Source organism: Bombus huntii, chromosome 13, assembly GCF_024542735.1.
Source record: "Bombus huntii isolate Logan2020A chromosome 13, iyBomHunt1.1, whole genome shotgun sequence".
Lineage (NCBI taxonomy): Eukaryota > Metazoa > Arthropoda > Insecta > Hymenoptera > Apidae > Bombus > Bombus huntii.
The window spans coordinates 6,563,927-6,583,018 of NC_066250.1; the positions used below are offsets into that span (position 1 = coordinate 6,563,927).

General features: G+C 34.9%; 4 protein-coding genes across 13 annotated transcripts in view; 1 reads left to right on the forward strand and 3 right to left on the reverse strand.

The window, feature by feature from the left end:
• The window catches only part of LOC126872563 (piezo-type mechanosensitive ion channel component), a 29,042-nt gene extending 21,445 nt beyond the window's left edge, over nucleotides 1-7,597 (reverse strand). For all 10 annotated transcript variants that reach the window (XM_050632665.1, XM_050632664.1, XM_050632663.1 and 7 more), the window contains exons 1-2: nucleotides 7,208-7,597; nucleotides 884-976 (exon numbers count right to left, since the gene is read on the reverse strand). In XM_050632665.1, coding sequence (XP_050488622.1) covers nucleotides 884-947 — 64 coding nt within the window. In that variant the 5' untranslated portion in view covers nucleotides 948-976; nucleotides 7,208-7,597. The remainder of the gene's footprint in view (nucleotides 1-883; nucleotides 977-7,207) is intronic.
• A 507-nt stretch (nucleotides 7,598-8,104) lies between these two features.
• LOC126872745 (peptidyl-prolyl cis-trans isomerase B-like) lies at nucleotides 8,105-12,018 on the reverse strand. The gene is made up of 5 exons (XM_050632886.1): nucleotides 11,851-12,018; nucleotides 10,700-10,907; nucleotides 10,411-10,613; nucleotides 10,047-10,189; nucleotides 8,105-9,494 (listed from the first exon to the last, which is right to left on the reverse strand). The coding sequence occupies exons 1-5, from the start codon at nucleotides 11,956-11,958 to the stop codon at nucleotides 9,395-9,397; spliced, it is 762 nt and encodes a 253-aa protein (XP_050488843.1). The 5' UTR covers nucleotides 11,959-12,018; the 3' UTR covers nucleotides 8,105-9,394.
• Nucleotides 12,019-12,495: 477 nt separating this feature from the next.
• LOC126872324 (carboxypeptidase B-like) lies at nucleotides 12,496-17,338 on the forward strand. Its single transcript, XM_050632149.1, has 6 exons — nucleotides 12,496-13,145; nucleotides 13,820-14,014; nucleotides 15,645-15,778; nucleotides 16,015-16,190; nucleotides 16,283-16,511; nucleotides 16,841-17,338. Exons 1-6 carry the CDS (start codon nucleotides 12,848-12,850, stop codon nucleotides 17,201-17,203), a joined length of 1,395 nt encoding a protein of 464 aa, XP_050488106.1. The 5' UTR covers nucleotides 12,496-12,847; the 3' UTR covers nucleotides 17,204-17,338.
• Nucleotides 17,339-17,365: 27 nt separating this feature from the next.
• Nucleotides 17,366-18,862, reverse strand: LOC126872613 (venom peptide isomerase heavy chain-like). The gene is made up of 4 exons (XM_050632719.1): nucleotides 18,787-18,862; nucleotides 18,377-18,692; nucleotides 17,851-18,166; nucleotides 17,366-17,536 (listed from the first exon to the last, which is right to left on the reverse strand). The coding sequence occupies exons 1-4, from the start codon at nucleotides 18,860-18,862 to the stop codon at nucleotides 17,366-17,368; spliced, it is 879 nt and encodes a 292-aa protein (XP_050488676.1).
• Nucleotides 18,863-19,092: the final 230 nt, after the last annotated feature.

The window sequence follows — 19,092 nt, forward strand, 5'->3', positions numbered from 1 at the left end:
ATTGAAATAATAATTTTATTGTGCACCGATTTTAATAATAGATATGTCATCGATCACGGATTAAAGTAAACTACGAAAAAGGAGAGAAAGGATTATGAATTTCTTAGATTCTCATTCGCTTATTCGTCTATTTCTAGATTGAAATTTATACCGTGTTTTCAGTTTCTCACGATCCATTCGCCCAGGATCGGATACAACCTAAGGTCACTAGTCGATTACAAATCACAGCTATTTTAACTCGATGATGTCATTGAGACGTTCTCCTTCATATAATTAGTTAAATAAAAATTCACGGATTTTTCAAATTTTGGGTACACTACAGAACTTGTTCTTTTATGTAGAGTCGATATACCTTCTTTTTACATTTCTAATTTTTGATACAAAAGAAGAAGAATCATTCGATATTTTACATACGATAAATTAATTCTCTAACATGTCTGTAAAAATTCTAACAATATTTTCTTATCGTAATATTGCGTTAAATCTTCGGAAACGTTATGAATGAAAATAGAACACTTTATATCAGTTTATGCCAATTTTTCTATCAACACGTACTGTAACTAAAATAATTAGATTATCATATCATAAATGAACAATTCAAAGTGCAATAAAATATTGCATTTAGAAGTAAAAATCAATTTCCAAACATTCAAGAGAATATGAATATTTAATATTTTATTTACTCGAAATGATTCTTTATTTTTTCAATATTTAATAGTTCATATACTCCATTCATAAAACTTTTATTTTGCTAATTTCCAGTATTTTAAAGATCCTTTTTTCGAAATTACATGTTTCCCTTAAATTTCCTCGAATTATTTTCGATGGTGTGATCATAAAATATTTGAAATTAATAAAAGAACGGTGTAATGTCGACACTCACATCCTGTCAAGACAAGCGGCAGCACAACCCTGAGGAGGGCCACGTTCAGCCAATACTTGGACATGCCTTGATTTGCTCGGATGGCCTTTCACCCTGAAACACACAAAGAGAAGAAGGTTGCTCGTAAAATTATCCACCGTGTACGCTGTCAACATCTCGAGATTTCAGAACGGCAATGTCAGCTCGACTAGAATCGATACGACACTGCCGCAGTTGGATACCTTTAACCTCGTTTTACCATGAGACGCGATTCTACCGTTCTTACGCTCGGCCTTCGTTTTTACAACCGAGCTGACCCCTTCAGAATTTACGGTCTGTAGAATTTTACTACTTACCGTTACATTGTATTCTTTGGCGTAGATTTTTCGTAAAACCGTACAGTACATTTCTTCTGACATTTCTTGACACGATTTGTCAATTAATGAACCACTGACAGAACGAGGTCAATTTGGTTTGATCGAAAGGACACTTTCTATTTGTGCGCTATGTGCTTTATTAAATTACAGTTATACGTGGGTTAATTTTTATCACAGGCCAGTTACTACTGAGAATTTCAATTTTTTTTATTGCATCAATCACAATCTAAAGAATTCTCGAAACTTGAACGTTTGAGTATCTTCAATTGCAGAAAGCATTAATAAATAAATATTTGTTTTTAATAAATAAAATACCAGTACGATACATCTGTAAGGTTATACATATGTAAATAAATATTAATAAAAAATCAATTAGATAAAAGAACCAAGTGTAGTCGATACGTCATAAATTTCAAAGAAATATTTTCGTTTAATCTATTTTTATATCATGGTGATTATTTTTATGAAAAATTGCTAACATGCCAAGCATTAATAATACCCGAACTATGTAACCAATGTATCTAGTGTGTAATGTGTACGCTATACACCATCTGCACCCATTTCCTGCTTCCGTCTAAGATTTCACAATGGTGACACACTTGGTTTCTCGTTCAAAAAAGCTAGCCACTCATTACACGTTTTTGGACGATCACCAGAATTATATATATCTTGTGGAATCTTACGATCGATTTAACGTCTTATTTGTCATTCTGAATAAATGAAACGTTGAAAAAAAGAGAAAATAATAGAATATTTCTTCAAAAAATCCTTTCAACTTTCATGCACCTGTTCGTTAACCCATCGTTAAGCTTTCTTTCGACCACGTTTGTAGAAAGAGTTGCATGTTTATTTAGGATCGATGAAAACGGGAACAAAGTTAAGGAGGAAATTATGAACTTAAAATTATCAGGTAGAATGATTCTGAGAATTAAAAGACCTTTCAGCTTGTCCGTTTTTCGGTAAAAACAGGCACGCCCAACTTAATTATCAAGCAATTATACGGGGTTGGACTATGCTCGTCCCATAAAAGGTGCGTCTACACGTTTTCGGAATCAGCCTCGCTATCGTCCGACCGGTGATAACAAAATTAGTGGTATTTAGTGATAAATGTAAAGATGGGGACATTTTTCTGAGAAAAATACATATCTAAATGTATACACAATGGTATACGATAGTTCCCAGTCAGATAGATTTCTTATTTTGTATTTCAAAAGCGACATATTTAAAAGAGTTTTTAGTAATATTGGGTGTAAGAGTATAGAAAAGAAAGGAAACAGGACTATAAATAAACACTGCTACCTAGTTATATTATATAATATTGGTAAAAATTCTTTTTAAAATATCGCCTTTAATTGCTTTTAGAATATGTTACCTAACGAATGAACTTTGACTTTTTGATTTCAGATGATCCAGTACCAAGTTATGAGCAATTCTACTTTTTTCTGAGACACGTCCGAATAATTGCTGCCATTGCCGTATTTTTTAATATTTCCCCGTGAAAATTTTATACAATATTCTTCGAATGTCATACTTTAATGTACTATTGGTTTTAATAAAGAGATTTTAACTGTGTCGTCACAAATAATTCACAAAAATATGCTTTATTTTTGTACGAATTAACCTTAGCCCCCCCCCCCCCCCCCCAAGTTTTCCGTTGATACTGCTGATACCAGTCATCTTGATTATTCATTTGCATTTATCTCAGACTATAGGTAGCCTCTCGATACCTTGAAGTGCTCCAACAGATGGATGCATGGACAAGGTTTTATCGTTTGGCCTAGATAAAGGGCCCACGCGATTGTAGAAAGATAGGACGAAATGGAAGTATAGCGTTTTAAAATTTACGGCCGTAACTCTATACGAAAATTTGTCATCGACATGCTATATCATTGATCGTGTTTACGATCGAAATAAAATTATTATGTAACCGCGGCAACCTACACCTGTTCGCAAAATAAATGCTGAAACAATAGATGTTATATTATTTCCGTGCAACTAATTTTAAAATAAAATTGAGAAATAGAAGGTTCAGAGTTTCCTGTTTACGTTCAGACAAATTCGAATTCCTCCGCGGTGAATTACTTTGCTTCGTGCATGGTTGTTCTTGACAAGTTAAAAATGTAGCTAAATTGTACAATTTGTGTAACGATATATATATGTTTGTTTTTATAGAGAATTATCGCGAGATATCAAGAAAAGGCGAAGCAACATACCCGGTTTTATAAACGGGGTTTCAGCAGGGTAATCAGTCGATGATACGACTATGTGAATGTTTGAAGAGATATATTCTACAAATATTATTGACGAAACAAGAAAAGATAATTCATATATTCCGCAGTTTATGAAATTTTAATCTATTAGCTTGGGATTTTTATGTTAGGCGCAAGATATTGAAAAACACTGTACTATTTTGTTGCATCAATTTTTTAAATCTTTTCTTTTTTCGATAAGTATTTTTGTCTCTGTAAATGTATCATCGTATATCATTCTAAAACTGACAATTTTCCCTTATGCATATAATTTTGATCTTTTTAACATTTACTTAATATTTATTCTAACAATAAAATATAAATCAATAAAATCGAATACTTCATATGCATTACAGATTGAATAGAGAACAGAGAAATTACGGATAGAATTCAAACGATACTTTGTTAAAAATACGATCTTTCTTTATCAAGTTAGACAGTCATGAGCATGACTCAATATTACGAGGCAAACTGTTAGTAATTCTATCTGAATGAATAACTAATCTGCTTCAGTCATGATTAAGCAATGTAAGAGAAGAAAATAAATATCACTTAAAACGTACATGAATTTCGAGGGACCTGTTGTCTGAGAGTCCAAGTGAACGATCACCTGTCGCTATGCATTAAGTACATTTATGTTGCTTAAGCGACTCGGCACGTGAAACTGTATTTTAATCAGTCGCGTGTCGTTTTGTCCTTACTAAACCGGTTCGAGAAATGCTACACAAATGAAATGATAGCTGTGCTTGTTATATAAAATATGGAAAGTAGAGCGTTCATTGGAATATTTAATGGATGGAATAATCTATTTAAGTGGCACTTTTTAAAATCAGATTCATCAAAATACGAAGTTTCATAAAAATGCGCAGTTTACGTATTAATTCAATTGTACAAAAGAGCTGTGTTTTATTGTTCGTAATCATCAAACACGCTACTATCCGGTTCAAAATAATCTCTAGATCCTAGAGTTACATGTTTGCTTTCAAATTTTTCTGACAGTAATCACATTGATCGCGAATGACCATCATACTGATTGCCAGTTGGCAAATAGATAATACGGTGATACGACATTAGCAAGAGTTCCGTGTCAAATTCACAGACTGCACTAAAATTGTATGCAATTTAAATTTTAATACAAAATTAATTTAATTTTGTTAAAGTATTTGTACCGTAGTGAAATTATTTAATTTATATTACCGAAGTAGCTGTTTCAATTTTGTTAAAATAAAATGCTGACTGATATAAAAGTGTTAGTTGTAAGAAAGTTACTGCAATCGCAGAATTAGTATTCGTCAGTACACTACGAATCAATATCGATGACAAAAGCATCGTGGTATCTCGATAATTTTAGCTCTCAGTATTCTAGGAGTGAGACCTACTCAGCTTTTATTGAAAACGCACAGCATTCTGTTACTCTAGACAGGCTGAATCGTTTCTGAATGAACACACGTGTCAACTGTTGTTCTCTCTCCATAGAAACATTCATTAACTTCTAAACACGATAAGGAAACGGAAAAAGGAAAACTATCGCCCCCATTTCATTAAATGCTACTCATTTAATTAATGCAAAATACGTATTAACGAGTATTAAAAATTTCTCATGAAACATCAGGGATACATTAAAAAATGTAATAAACGACTACACAACGCGTACGGAGTCTTCTTAGAATAATTACTTGTCTGTCGTTTAAAAGAAACTCGGGTTTTGATTCGCAACCGTTAAACTTTATTACGCTTCTTGGACACCCTTTTACAAAGAAACGCGTGCACATTGCGTGCAGCAGCTTCTGCGTAGATGCGTGCCACACGCGATATGAAAGGTCTTGATTAAGGGAGTGCACGATGCTCGTTACGCTTTCAGAATACATATAATTCGCGTTGAATTTATTGATAATTTGATAAGCAACGACATCGTTGAAACAATGCCTAAACGTCTTATCTAAATTTGCATTATTTTTTTTTATTAATTCTATTTCATTTTAAATTAACAATGATTTTTTACTTCTTCTGTTACACTATCGTTATTTTCCTATCATTATTATATTAGGAAATTTTCTAGACGAATTTCAGAGGAATAAAATTAATTTCTTTTTATCTCCAATTTAACGGATGACGTAATTTTTTTTATATTAATCTTATGAAGAAAAATTTCTTCTTAATTTCGGCGTTTATGTTCTACAAATAGAAGATTCGATTTTAATAGAACAACTTTTTAAAGAAGAGGAAAACTTTTTAATCTGAATATTCACAGTTTGGAAATGAAGGATTCAATTTCGGTAAGTGGCGTTTCAGAGGAAAATGCAAGTTATTCTGTTTCGCAAATTATTTTCCAATCCCTATATAACGTTAAACCGCGCGAAAAACACATGGTTGACGCTGTAATTGTCTGTAAATTCAAGTTGATGACAGTATTCATTATCGGTTACATCGACAAGGACGAATGTAAATTCGCTAGGAAGACAGGAAGGAACAAATAGATCGTGTATGATATGATTCATCCTTATCGTGACTCGAAACAGTCGTCAGTACGAATAATTATTATCAATCGATTGAAATATTTACTCTCGCTGTCATGTTCTCCTATTCCTAGTTTGGAACCATGCTTTGGAATAAACAGATCGATGCACGTGTTTCGTAAACGCTTGTTACGATCTTTCAGCGTACCCGTATCTCTGGCAAATCGCAAACCAGTGAAACATCGACTGCTTTACGAACGATTCACGTTTCAACCGCGTGGAACGGTCAGGTTCCTCGTGTCTCGCGTTACACACAACGTACCTTCTACTTATTTTTTGGAATTTTTATTGAACTCAGTAAGAAACGGAAAACTTCTGGATACGACGGAATTCTGACGTAATAAACGCTTTTGGTCTCGAAGAAATGTAAGGAATGTTATGTTTCAAGATTTGTTTGTTTGAATAAAGAAACAATGGTCAGATTATTTAAAAGAATTTTTGTTGAAGCTAAACATAACAGCAGTGAGTCGTTGTAGCACCTGATTTATCCATTCTTTAACAGTTTATTACATCTACTTTTCACTCATATACAGTGACTCTAAAAAATATTTGCAAAATTTTGAAACGTTCTTTTCATTTTCATAGTACCAAATTTCTGTAGTTGTATGAAAACACTAAATGATACGAACTTTAAATTCAATGTAATTGAAGCTGATTAACTACTATACTATGTGAACGATATAAACAAATACGATAATATACAAATATCGTTTGTAGCTAGTGTAAACACCTCTACGTATTCTCGAATCTATAAATTACGAAATATTTGCTATTTCCTATTAAAATGATTACCAGTTCGTCATGTTCGAAAATTTACACAGACAATTTTCCAATAAGGACCCGAAAACACGTAATACTCCAATTTTCTTCCCGACACAATGAACAGTATATAAGTCAGTCCCCTTTCTTAACTCTCGTGTAACTTCGACCACGTTTCAAATCCATCTTTCCACCTTTCAAAGCATTCCGTGTTCCAAAAATTCGCTCCAAAGTACCCTGTCACCGTCCACGCACCTATAGCCATGCTTTCTTCCCTTTAATGTATTTTCAGCGGGTTGAACATACCATACAGTCATGACTTTACTCCCGGAATACGTGTATATCAACACACACATCCACCAGTAAGCACACTGAACGCAGTCAGCTGACTGCAGTCGGTGAATAGCAAGGCACAAGAAAGGAACCGTGGAGAAACAGGCTCACCTTGAATGAAACCACTCTGCCGGTATTTCAAAGCATCCCTCTGCACGATTTCTCTCCCAGCTGTCTTCCCGTCGATCGAACTTCCAGGAGAGCAACATACATACGCCTTCCGGCTTCAGCACGCGCGAAATCACACGTTGTCACACTTTCTCTGTCAACTTTTTCTCATTGACGATGATATCAGTAACATGCACTTGATTCTATATACGTTGATATATATATATATATATATAATGTTTTTATTTTCGCCAAAACGGTGTGGATTTAGGTTAAACGCCCATGAGGCGTTTCGAAGAAGTAGTTGTGACGCATTCGTTAGTGTAGGAGTCACTAACACGTATCCGGTGACGAACGGCGATCAACGCCGGCTCGACACTCACTGAGCCACCTTTCTACGCCCGTCTCTGGCGTCGACCATCCGCGCCTGCGTACCTCCTTTGCGTCATTTCCCTCGCAGTAGCGTAGTTTGAACAACTTCGAATATCTGGGGTATCTTCCAGCAATTGTTGCGTCGTGAACACGTTTACGAACTTTTCTTTTTCTTCTATGGAGTAAGCAAGTTCTTTAATGTTTAAATACTTTTTAAATGTTAAATACTTTACAGGAGATCTTTTACTTGAGTTAATTCAGAAAACAAGATATCGATCGTTCGATAATTATCATAGATATTACTTGTTCTCTACCTCAGTTTGCCTTGCGTTACGTTTAGATTGAAATTAATTTCTACTGAAATTTTTAATCGCCGGGTTCAAAGGTTGGTTTGCGAATTTTGCGTTCGCAATCGCCGAAAGTATTTTAGTTTAGGAATTTGTGCGCGTCTCGCGCGATATGAGATTATCAAGATATATTATCTATTATTATTAAACTGTGGACGTTTGTGTTAAAATACGCAAAATATCTGAGATAAACTATTTATTATAATATGCAGCGGATAAAACAAATTTTTATTCAAACCCTGTTTCTTTATTTATAATATGTATAAAAATATGGAATTGCATAAATATTAGCAATTTGATTATTATGTATTACAGAATTATACGTTTCTTCGCAAATATTAATCCAACTGAATTAATTAATATTTTACATAGCTCGTAGACGTATGAATATTTTTGTTCCTAAACAAATTCTATTTTATTCCATCCTTGATCCTCTTCTAATCCAGCTTTAATTTAGACAAGAAAGACTATAAAACGAGAGACTACAAAACATCTCCGTCACCTCTTCTAAATATGTAATCCAGCTGAAGATCGCTGAAGTTATCAGAGATATAGAACTGCAATAGAGCTTTTAGGCAAGAAGTATAAATTTCGTAACAAGGATACAGAGAGTGAAATACCAATTTTGATCTATAGTTACTTTGGCTTCTGTGATTGTCTTCTGATGTTAACAGAAACGCAGAAGGACGATGGAGGTATTGGACAAGAAAGCGAGATTGTAAGAGAAACACAGCGATGGTAGAACGTTAACTTCAATTCGTATCTTAATTTTGATCTTATTATTTTGCTTAGATATTAGTAGGAGGTTAGGATTATGGTGCAGGTTTTAGGTAAGGATAGAAAATCGTGGAAGATGAATGGAGCTAACAATAGACTTACTTTAGACCATAGTTCAGCTGCGTTCCTATTATTCTCGGAGGAGCACCGGTGGTAATAGGATCACAGACTGACAGAGGTATTCGGTAAGGAAAATGAGTCACTCAAGTTAGCTGGAAATTTGCATATTTTTTAATTGCAAATGTAACCGATTAGTGTCATCGATTGACGGATAGATGGCAATAGCAGTTCGTTTTCTGTGCCGAGTTGAATGAATGAATTGAATTGAAATTGAAAAACCATCACTATAATGATAAGCATCATTATCATCATCATAATCATCACGCAATACAAGATGAAATAGCGTGTCTAATCTGATCTTATTTTTGGAATACATTATTAGCAAACGATTGATAGAAATTTGGGAAACAAATGTAATTTTAAAATTTACAATCTGAAGACCCTTGCAGCCTGATTTAATTTTATACGTTTGTTTCAAGTTAATATTTTTGTTTCCTCATTTTCTTCTTCTTTTAATGATCATAAAATTATGATATGGAGTTTTTATCGCCGTTAGCCACTTCTGATGGTGTGATTCTTTGAATTATGGTCGTGATTAAAAATTTTCAAAGTTTGTATAATATATATTACAGAATTAATCAACATCTAATTTCTTCATGACCCAGTGGAAAAAGGCGAGAATAGAGAAGCTGAAACTCAGTGGCACACACGTCGCTTTTATCCACGCCCAAATACTGAAAATTAAAGAAAGAATAAATTAGAATTTATTGTTCACATTCGATGTATATGTTTAATAAAATTGTACTTACTTGAAATTATATTTATATACTTAATAGTGCATATAGGGTTACGTATATTTTACGAGGTAAGAAACCAATCATTTTTATCTCAGGAAAGAAACTAAATAACACTGGCTTAAAAATATAATAAAGTATGTAATTAAAAGTTTGTTGGGAAACTAATACCGAGGAACATAAAGTAGCGTATCTATAATACTTCATACTTTTTTTTAGCTTACATGCCCTTTATGTGTTTTTACTTTCTACCATACTCTCGTTCACACATTGTAATATTTCAGCATTCATATATAAGAACAATTTATACAATTCTAAAAAAAAAAAAAAAAAAAATACAAAATTCATAGTAAATAATTAAACATTATCTACTGTAAGATTTTACTTTGTTAATTGGTTAATTACTACCAAAATCCAGTTAATTCAATAGAAAATTATACCTACTTTAGAAATAACTAATGCTCAATATCTTATAACAATTTATCGATTTACTTGTAAACGTTATCATCCACTTTAAATGGATACGAGGTAGGAATAGACCCACATTCGAAGACAACCACATGTTTAATCGGTATATCATCAGCGTCGGTTTTCGTCTGTTCGATCTTAAAAACTACATCTTCCCCTTCGATTACCTATCGACGTAAAAATATAAATCACGATTCTGTAAATATATATATTTTTCCTTACTTATATTGTTGTGGATATTTATGGGCTTATGGGAAATTTAAAAATACAAAACTGCACGCAATGCTGAAGAACATTTAGTGGATGAAATGAATGCTCAGGTTCTATTTCCTGAGCTGTCTTCATAAGAATATAACTTTGCATAAACATTCGCAGTTTATTGCGTTACCTTTCCAAATACAGTGTGTTTTCCATCTAGCCACGGTGTGGGAACAGTTGTAATAAAGAATTGACAACCATTCGTATTCTTTCCAGCATTTGCCATACTGACATACATGGGCCCATTATGGCCAAGGACAAAATTCTCATCGTCGAAGTATTTTCCATAGACGCTGATCGACCCAGTGCCATCGTCATTCTCTATATCTCCACCTAAAAGATGACCAAGTTATCAAATTGTGAACTAAAGTTACCCAGCTGTAAACCGAATATAATTCTTTGACCTCAATTTTGGTTACCTTGTATCATAAACTTCTTAATTACTCGATGAAACCGACTACCCTTGTACGTTTTCCCTCCTACCCCATCAGTGGCTAAAGTGATGAAATTCTTTGTGGTCTTAGGCACGACATCGCCGAACAGTCCTATAACGATTCTTCCTGCTGGATGATCGTCTATCATGATGTCCAAGTACACTTGATCAGTGACGGTGAGATTTTCAGCATTCTGACATAAAATTTTGGAAATTAGTGTAGAGAAATGAAAATCGATGATTTGATTCCAAATCCAGAAGTCTCAATTCTAAAAATTTCTATCTTAATTTATGGGCCGATTATTTTTATATAAAAGTTATAAAAATACACAAAATTACAGGAAAAATAAAAATTACTATAAGAATACATTTTATTAATATAAATATAATTAATATTATTAGTTAAAATATGAATATTTCCTTTTATGATACGAACTAAGATATACTTTCATTGTGAAAATAATATAAAATATAGAAACTTCAAATCGCCGTTAAATCAAATGTATCATCTGCCAAATGGAAAGTTTATTCGCGTAAAATGAATCGAATTGAAAATGATAGTAGTTAGCTAATCAAACGATTTTTTACAAAAGGGAAAAGGATAGAGTAAGTAGTGGCACAATGGTATCGTGAATAGTTCTGGCACATTATGCCGATAAATTCTCAATTTCCACGACTTTCACGCGTGTAAACTTGCGTTTCACAAACCGCACCGTTCTCGCTGAGAATCGTCGAGAATCCGACGTACAATGGTATTAAGTGGATGAAAGAAACCTTATACATCCTATATGACTATAAAATGCTAGCGATCTATACTTCGATCTTCTTTTTATCCCCTTTTCGTAATCTACTTCTCTGTAAAAATACATCTTTCGAATTTTATCAGACAATTATCACCACGTAAAGTTTATTCACATATCGGAATTTATACACATTTTATCACAGACATATTTCTTTCAAATTCTATTAGAATTTTATTTCACAAAAATTCCTTGTTGTTTCTTCGTATTTTTTCTTCGCGATCAAGAACACAACGCCAAACTCTCGCGACGATTTCTTTAACGTCGTTCAGATAACGGTATGCAGAAAAACACAGTTGAATCCGCAATATTTCCGTCGTTTTACACGAAATGGTACCTCTAAAGTTGCAGCCAATGCAACCAGACAGGCTATCGCCAGCAAGATCTTCATGGCCGTACGATTCCATCCAGAATGCTTCGAATTCTCTGATAGTTTCTGCTTCATCGTTCAACTCGGACGCTCGGTTAAATGCAAGCAGAAGCACCGCGCGGAGACTAAAGAAACACCTAGGGACGCTTGCGCGGAATGTTCACGTTGAAACTACGCAAATTTTGTCTGAAATACTAATGAATCTAATACTCTAACTAATACTTTGAAAGAACTAAGCATCGTCAACATCGTTAATTAGATGCGTTGAAAGTTCTAACAGTTTCTCTTTATTTCATTAAGACGTGCGTGTTTTTATAAATACAAAAATAAGAAATTAGAGTCTCCGCTTATCTCTTCTATCATTTAGTGATTCTAACGTCAATTTTCATTTACCCACTGAGTTCCTTCTGCCTATAAATTAAAAGAAAATTTGTCTTATCTCTGAGACCCTCGAGCATTTCATTATTTCCAACTATGTAAAAGTACATCAAATATATCAACTTAAAGTATATCAATTAGTTATATCAAATAATAAATTCAATTTCTTTCACCAAGAAATACATCCCTTAACAAACTCAATTTTGATCGAAACAAGTTTAAAAATAACTTTCTCTTTACTAGAAACAATCTTATCTTTCCTCTGAATCCCTCAAACCTTTCACAATCTCACAGCTACTGATATCTATAAAATATCAATCAATCGATAATTGTATCAAACAATAACGGTAATAATGTCCGATAAAACAAAATTTAATCAAAAGAAGGACATTGAGAAACCTCGAAATAAATTTCGAAATTTGTCAACCACCGTGCGAAACAAACTTTTCGCGGGGTCAAAGATCCCCGAACCTGGCGATTGAAGCGCTTCGAGGTACGCTCGTTAAGTCCCGTTATTCCCGATCGTCGACCGGCTCGAATATTATAAAAGCAGGGACCATTGTCGATCCAAGAATAGTTGTGCACGATGAAGAGGACCGGCGAATGCCACAGTGCGCGTTTCATCGCGTTTGCGTCTCTTCTCTTCGTTGTTCTCGTCGCTGAAGCGGCGGTGCTCGATCGTCAAAAACGAGAATTTGTTATTCCAGACTGGATCGAGATCGTAGATGAACCTGCCGCAGAAAATTCGAAAACGATTCAAAGGGCGGTTCGAGTGAGGGACGCGAAGGTAACATACGATGGCGCACAGGTTTGGAGGATTCAGGCATCCGAGGCGCAGAAGGACTTGATATCGAACGTGACCATGGACTGTCAGGAGGCTGGATGTTCGTAAATTAGAAGAATTTATGTTATCGATACACACGAGAGAAATTATTTATTTCGATGGATTTCGATAATAGGACACTTTACATTCAAAATTATAGAGATTTTAAATTGTAGGTTTGATTTAAGAATCGAAATTTTTTAAGTTGGGAATGAAAGGAATTTTTTAAGGATTCATTCATTTTTAGAATTTCTTCTGTTTCTACAATTAGGAATTAATAGATTTTCTGAATATTTAACAGTAGAAGCAAAAGCTCCAAATTAATTATCAATTGATAGATATATATATATTTTCTTAATATTAAAATGTTATACTTCTCATTAGTTGCCTCTGGTATTCTTAAAAATTTTGCTGATTAATTGTGCCCTTATCATATCTTTTATTTGTTAATGATTTTATCACGCCAATTGAGGATTAATCCATTGGGTTATGATATAAACTCGGTCTGTTGTAATATACATATATATTACATGTATTAATATAAAAAATGTAAAAGAATAGTACGAATTTATGTTCCAAGCGAATACAATGCAAATCGCTGAATCGATCCAAAAAATTATTACTAAATATTTAACTTTCTTATTAGAAACTCTCATCCAAAAATGAAACGTCTTTAAAAAATGTTAAGATAGATACAGAGATACAATTGACGTTTTATTTTTATTCCTCTTATAGTACTCTCGTTATGGACTGGGAATGACACAGCAGTGGACGTAATGGTTCGTTCGGAAGAAATCTCAAGAGTGTCTCGCTACTTGGGACAAAAAGATTTACGATATCATGTAGTGATCGAGGATTTGCAGAAAGCAATAGACGAAGAGAATCCATCGCTTTCCGAGGAAGAGATGGAAGAACTGGAAGGTCGCAAAGGTTTGTAGCAACTTTTTACCATTATTCTTGTATTTATAGCAAATTCCTTTACTATACTTCGGTTTGCTTCCGGTTTCATGCTTTCCTCGCTTAATATTCTCTCCTCTATTCTCCACTTTCCGTACAATGAGCCTGAACTTCAGCAACTAAGACGTTTTAATGATCCGACATGGTCGACGTGAAAAAGAAGCGTCGTTACATATGACAGTGAAACGATGTTTCACTTGTTATTTTACCCGTTCCACTGACACGAATGGCGACGCTGCGGCAACTCGTTTAAAGCGTTATCACGCAGTCGAGTCACGCAGCGAAGAAAGCCAAGAACAAATCGTCCCTACACGGCCATCGGTTCGAAAGTGATTTAGATAAGTGAATTTTATCAAGTCGAATCATCGTTAGACGTTCCGAGTCAATTTGGCCGAGTGAAATTTCAATTCGTCTAACGACATTTTAATATCTTCTTGTGTTAATGATCTACGATTATGGTCGAGCACGTTTGGATTTAGAAATGAGGTCCTTTAAAAATTGTTAACCACAGGTTATTTCCGATAAGAATGTACGAGGTTATCGCCCTCGTCGCGATTTAACCGGTTAACCCAGTTTCAACACCATCGACAATGCTGATTAACATTAACAGTTACATGTGCTCGAGTGTGTCTACATTAGTGTGCGTGCATCTGCAACACACGTGTGACCGCACGTTTTCACGAACAATTTTGTTGTTTCAATCACGGTACCGTTACGCGTTTCCAGCTAGTTCGTTGGAATACGCGTTGGCAATCGGCCCGGTTCGAAAGTCATTCGAAACAGCGAGAAACGAGAGTCTTGGTGATTCGACTGGAATCGCGAATGAATCCAACCTGACGCGATACGTAAATTATTACTAGGGAGATATTTCTTGGTGTATACTAACAATTATATCTCATTGAAGTGCTTTCGAATCGAATGATATAGAAATCTTTTCTAAATATATTTATAAAGTTATATCTGATAAAATTTTCATTATTAAACCTTATTGTTATATACTATCTTCAGAACGACTAACATATCAAAATAAAAAGTTTCTTTCTTTGATATTTTAATATTCTATTTTAATATTCTAATATTTTACCTTCATGAGTCAATGTATGTCTGTACTAATAAAATACCATAAAGCAAAGAGTTTGATATTCTTTTGATGAGATGAAATCTCTAATAAGATTTTTCTAGTTTAGACTACGTCAATTCCTGGCTATGATTACAACTAACAGGCAGAAGTACGCCACTGAATATTCAGCTTCTGGGTAATTTTTTAGCCCGTTCCGCTTGGTGGCAGGGAGTCGCGATTAGGGTGCCAAATAGATATTCGCGTCCTCGTCCTCTTCGTTATCCTGTAGCTAGCGTGCACGGTATCGGTGGTCCTTGGCGTTTCAGGGGTGAGCTTCTTGCGCGTACAATCCGCTTCGTTGATTCAGAACCGTTTCTCCTAATTATTTTTTTTAAATCACCTGTTCATTTATTCTTTCAATATAAAACTGTCATATATTATTTGCTTATTCGTCTCTGAATCCACGGAGCGGAATATTATCATGTGTCGTTTAAGGACACCGAACGTGCAACCTCTGAATAATCTTGAAGGTATACGTGTCAGGTCATCGAATGGAATGGACCAGTTATCATCGACTCGAGGACATCCATGGATACCTTGATTACCTCGCTGAAACTTTTCCCGGCGTTTGTTCTGTTGTCAGCATTGGTAATTCTGTCGAGGGCAGACCTCTTAAGGTATGATAAAATACAAAGATTTTCAAGTTATAATCTCAGTCCTTTGACAGTGTAATAAAACGATGATAAATTCAGAATGTACGATCTAGAAGATAATTATTTCTTTATCCTCAAGAGCTGTTGCATTGTTGGCATTTGATTTGGCATTATATTTTTGTAAAAAATAAATAACGTTGTTATTGAAAATAATTTAAAACTACGAATACCGAAGAGAAGAAATAATGTGTGATATGTAGGTTTTAAGAATCAGCAATGGAAAAGCAAACGCCCCAGCATTGTGGATCGATGGAGGCATCCATGCTCGAGAATGGATCTCACCAGCGGCAGTGACTTACATTATCAATCACTTGGTTGAAAATAGCGAGGATCTCGAGGCTGATTATTATATTCTTCCGGTGGTAAATCCTGATGGGTATGTTTCTATTAATATTATAAAGTGTATATTTATAGAACATTATTAGAATGTCTTATATATTTTTCGTAACCTTTTACGTGGTTTCATAGGTACGAGCACACGTTCACGAGAGACCGTTTATGGAGAAAGAACAGGAGAAGGTCTGTTGGTAGCCTGTGCACCGGAGTCGATCTTAATCGGAACTTTGGTTATCGGTGGGGTGGCTTAGGGACTAGCAAAGATCCTTGTCGTGAAATTTATGCAGGCTCTGGACCGTTCTCTGAACCGGAAACCAACGCCATTCGATACTTTTTCGAAGCTAGCGCTGCTAATTTTAAAGTCAGTTGAATTTTCGGTGCACCATTCACTAGATATAGCACAGCTCACAATTATTCGAACAATACACCTATTATATCCTCTTTTGCTTCTATTCTACAATGACCACGGTTTTTATCGTATTACATATTGGTTAAAAATTTTACGTGTTTTGAATTTATCTAAGCGATGTGCATCACCTTTCGTGGTCGTTCGAATAATTATGAGCGGTCTTTTGACCATAAGAATATCTTAAAAAAATGTTCAATTTCAAATTTCGAACACTACATTTTTTAAAGTATCCTCTTAGTATTTGATTAATCGTTTGATTTGCAATTGCTTTTATTTTTTAGGCATATCTAACATTCCACAGTTATGGCCAATACATTTTGTACCCATGGGGTTACGACAAACGCGTTCCACCTGATTATGCTGATCTTGAAAACGTTGGCAGACAAGTAGCGGCAGCGATGAAAAAAGCAGGGGGTGCCAACAGCGTTTACACGGTTGGAAACAGTGCTACTACCCTCTATGCAGCTTCTGGTGGCTCCGATGATTGGGCCAAAGCTATTTTGAAAATGAAATACACTTACACGATAGAATTGAAAGACACTGGAAAATATGGCTTCGTTTTACCAGCTCATTATATAATTCCGACAGCTAAGGAAGCGTTGGCCGCGGTCATGGTCGTTACGGAAGCTTGCAAATCGTTGTAACCATTGACTCGTGGCGTAATTGTATAAATACAACTTTATATCGGTTATTGTGTGTACGGTGTATCTGTGTATTGTAATTATTAGCGGATAAGACGAGTGATAATTAACGAATGATTATTTATTGAATAAAACAAATGAGCAATAACGATCTGTCGGTATCATTTAAGAATAATTTAACATGATCATACTGATCCACGTGACGAAGGCGGACACTCTCGTGTAGACGGAGGGCGCGTTCTTTCCGCCGCACGGGAATAAACCCCATGAAACGACTCCCACCACTTCTGCTTCGCCAAACCCGTTTCTCGTGACTAATGGTCCTCCCGAATCACCCTGAAAATAAGAAATTTGTACGTTAGAAAATTGACAAATTTGCAAGATCGGAAGGTAAAAAAGTTTGAATGTTCGGAATCGTGGAAGATGAAAAATCCGAATGTTTGGGAATTTGAAAGTTAGAGAATTCGAAAAATTGGAAATTCAGAAGATAGAAAATCTGAAAGTTTGAAAATTCAAATATAGTACGTGTTAGGTTTATTGATACAATTATATTATTAATTGATAATGATTATATTATTAATGATTATTTATTAATAACTCGAACAATTCAATTGCAAAATAATGCTGGGTTAAAGATTATTTAAAAGTACTTTGCAAGCAGACAGGCTGCCGTTCAAAGGTCCTGTACAAATATTCGTCGGATGTAGAGGATTCTTTTCCTTCGGCTTTAATGATTTAGCTACTGCTTGCATGCACACATCGTAATCGATGATCGGGAGTATAGCTGCTTGAAGGTTTTCAGGCTTTTCGTGAACACGAGTCCTTCCGATACTTCCCCAGCCAGTTAACATCGCCTCTCCAGTAGGAATAGTATCTGGATACGGTAAAGAAACGGTTGAAACAAAAGGATTTAACTCGAGTGGATATTCCACTTGCATCAGTGCAATGTCGTACGGTCCTATGGTCCTAAAAATATTAAGTAAATTAGTATTTTAATTTCAAAAACATAATTGTAACTTACAAATGCGCTATGAATATTCATGCAAATTTATATTTTTATAGACACAATTAAAATAATGCAACTTAAGTAAAATACTTTGAATATTTTTGCATAGTGTCAGTTTTCAGATTTCCCATAAACGAAGAAAAATTTGTCAGCCTAATTGTAAAACTCACCCATCGTATTGTGGATGAACGAATACTCTATTCACTAATCTACTTTGCTCGGTTTCTTCAACAGCCTCCAATTTATATTTCCCAACGAAGATGTGAAATTCTCCTATTGGAGGTGCCAGAGTTTTGCAATGTCCCGCAGTTAAAATCCATCCAGCTGTCACTAAACTACCGCCGCAGATGTGTCTCGATGGAATTTTTCGTGCTCGGTCACCCCAATGCACCGAAACCTGCCAAGGATGCAACCCTTTCTCCGCGTCTTTTCCTCCGACAATCCTTGTTGGCCTTTGCGCCAGCATCGCCACGCTCGAAATTATTTCTATCGATGAAAAAGTGCGTTCAGATAAGATTATTAACGATATCGTTTATGTACACTGATAAAATTGAATACAAACGAAATAATATTTTCTCACCGTCCATTCCGATGCACAGAGCGAGATTAATGTGAAGAACTATCAATAATCGTTTAAGAATATAATAAACTTCCATTTCTTCGCGGAATTGTTTATCCTATGAGGAATCGAGATCGAGTGGTAAGTTTCGAGAGTGCAATCGCGGAAGAGCATTCTGAAGAGGAACTGAAATCTTTCTTCCTACCAGCTCAGAACTAGTTCTATTCTCACTGTAGACCTTTGACTTTTTATGGTGTGCATTAATAGAGTTTAGGTCTTAGTTCTACCACCTACCTGATAGTTCGTTTATGGGAATTTCGTTCCGTT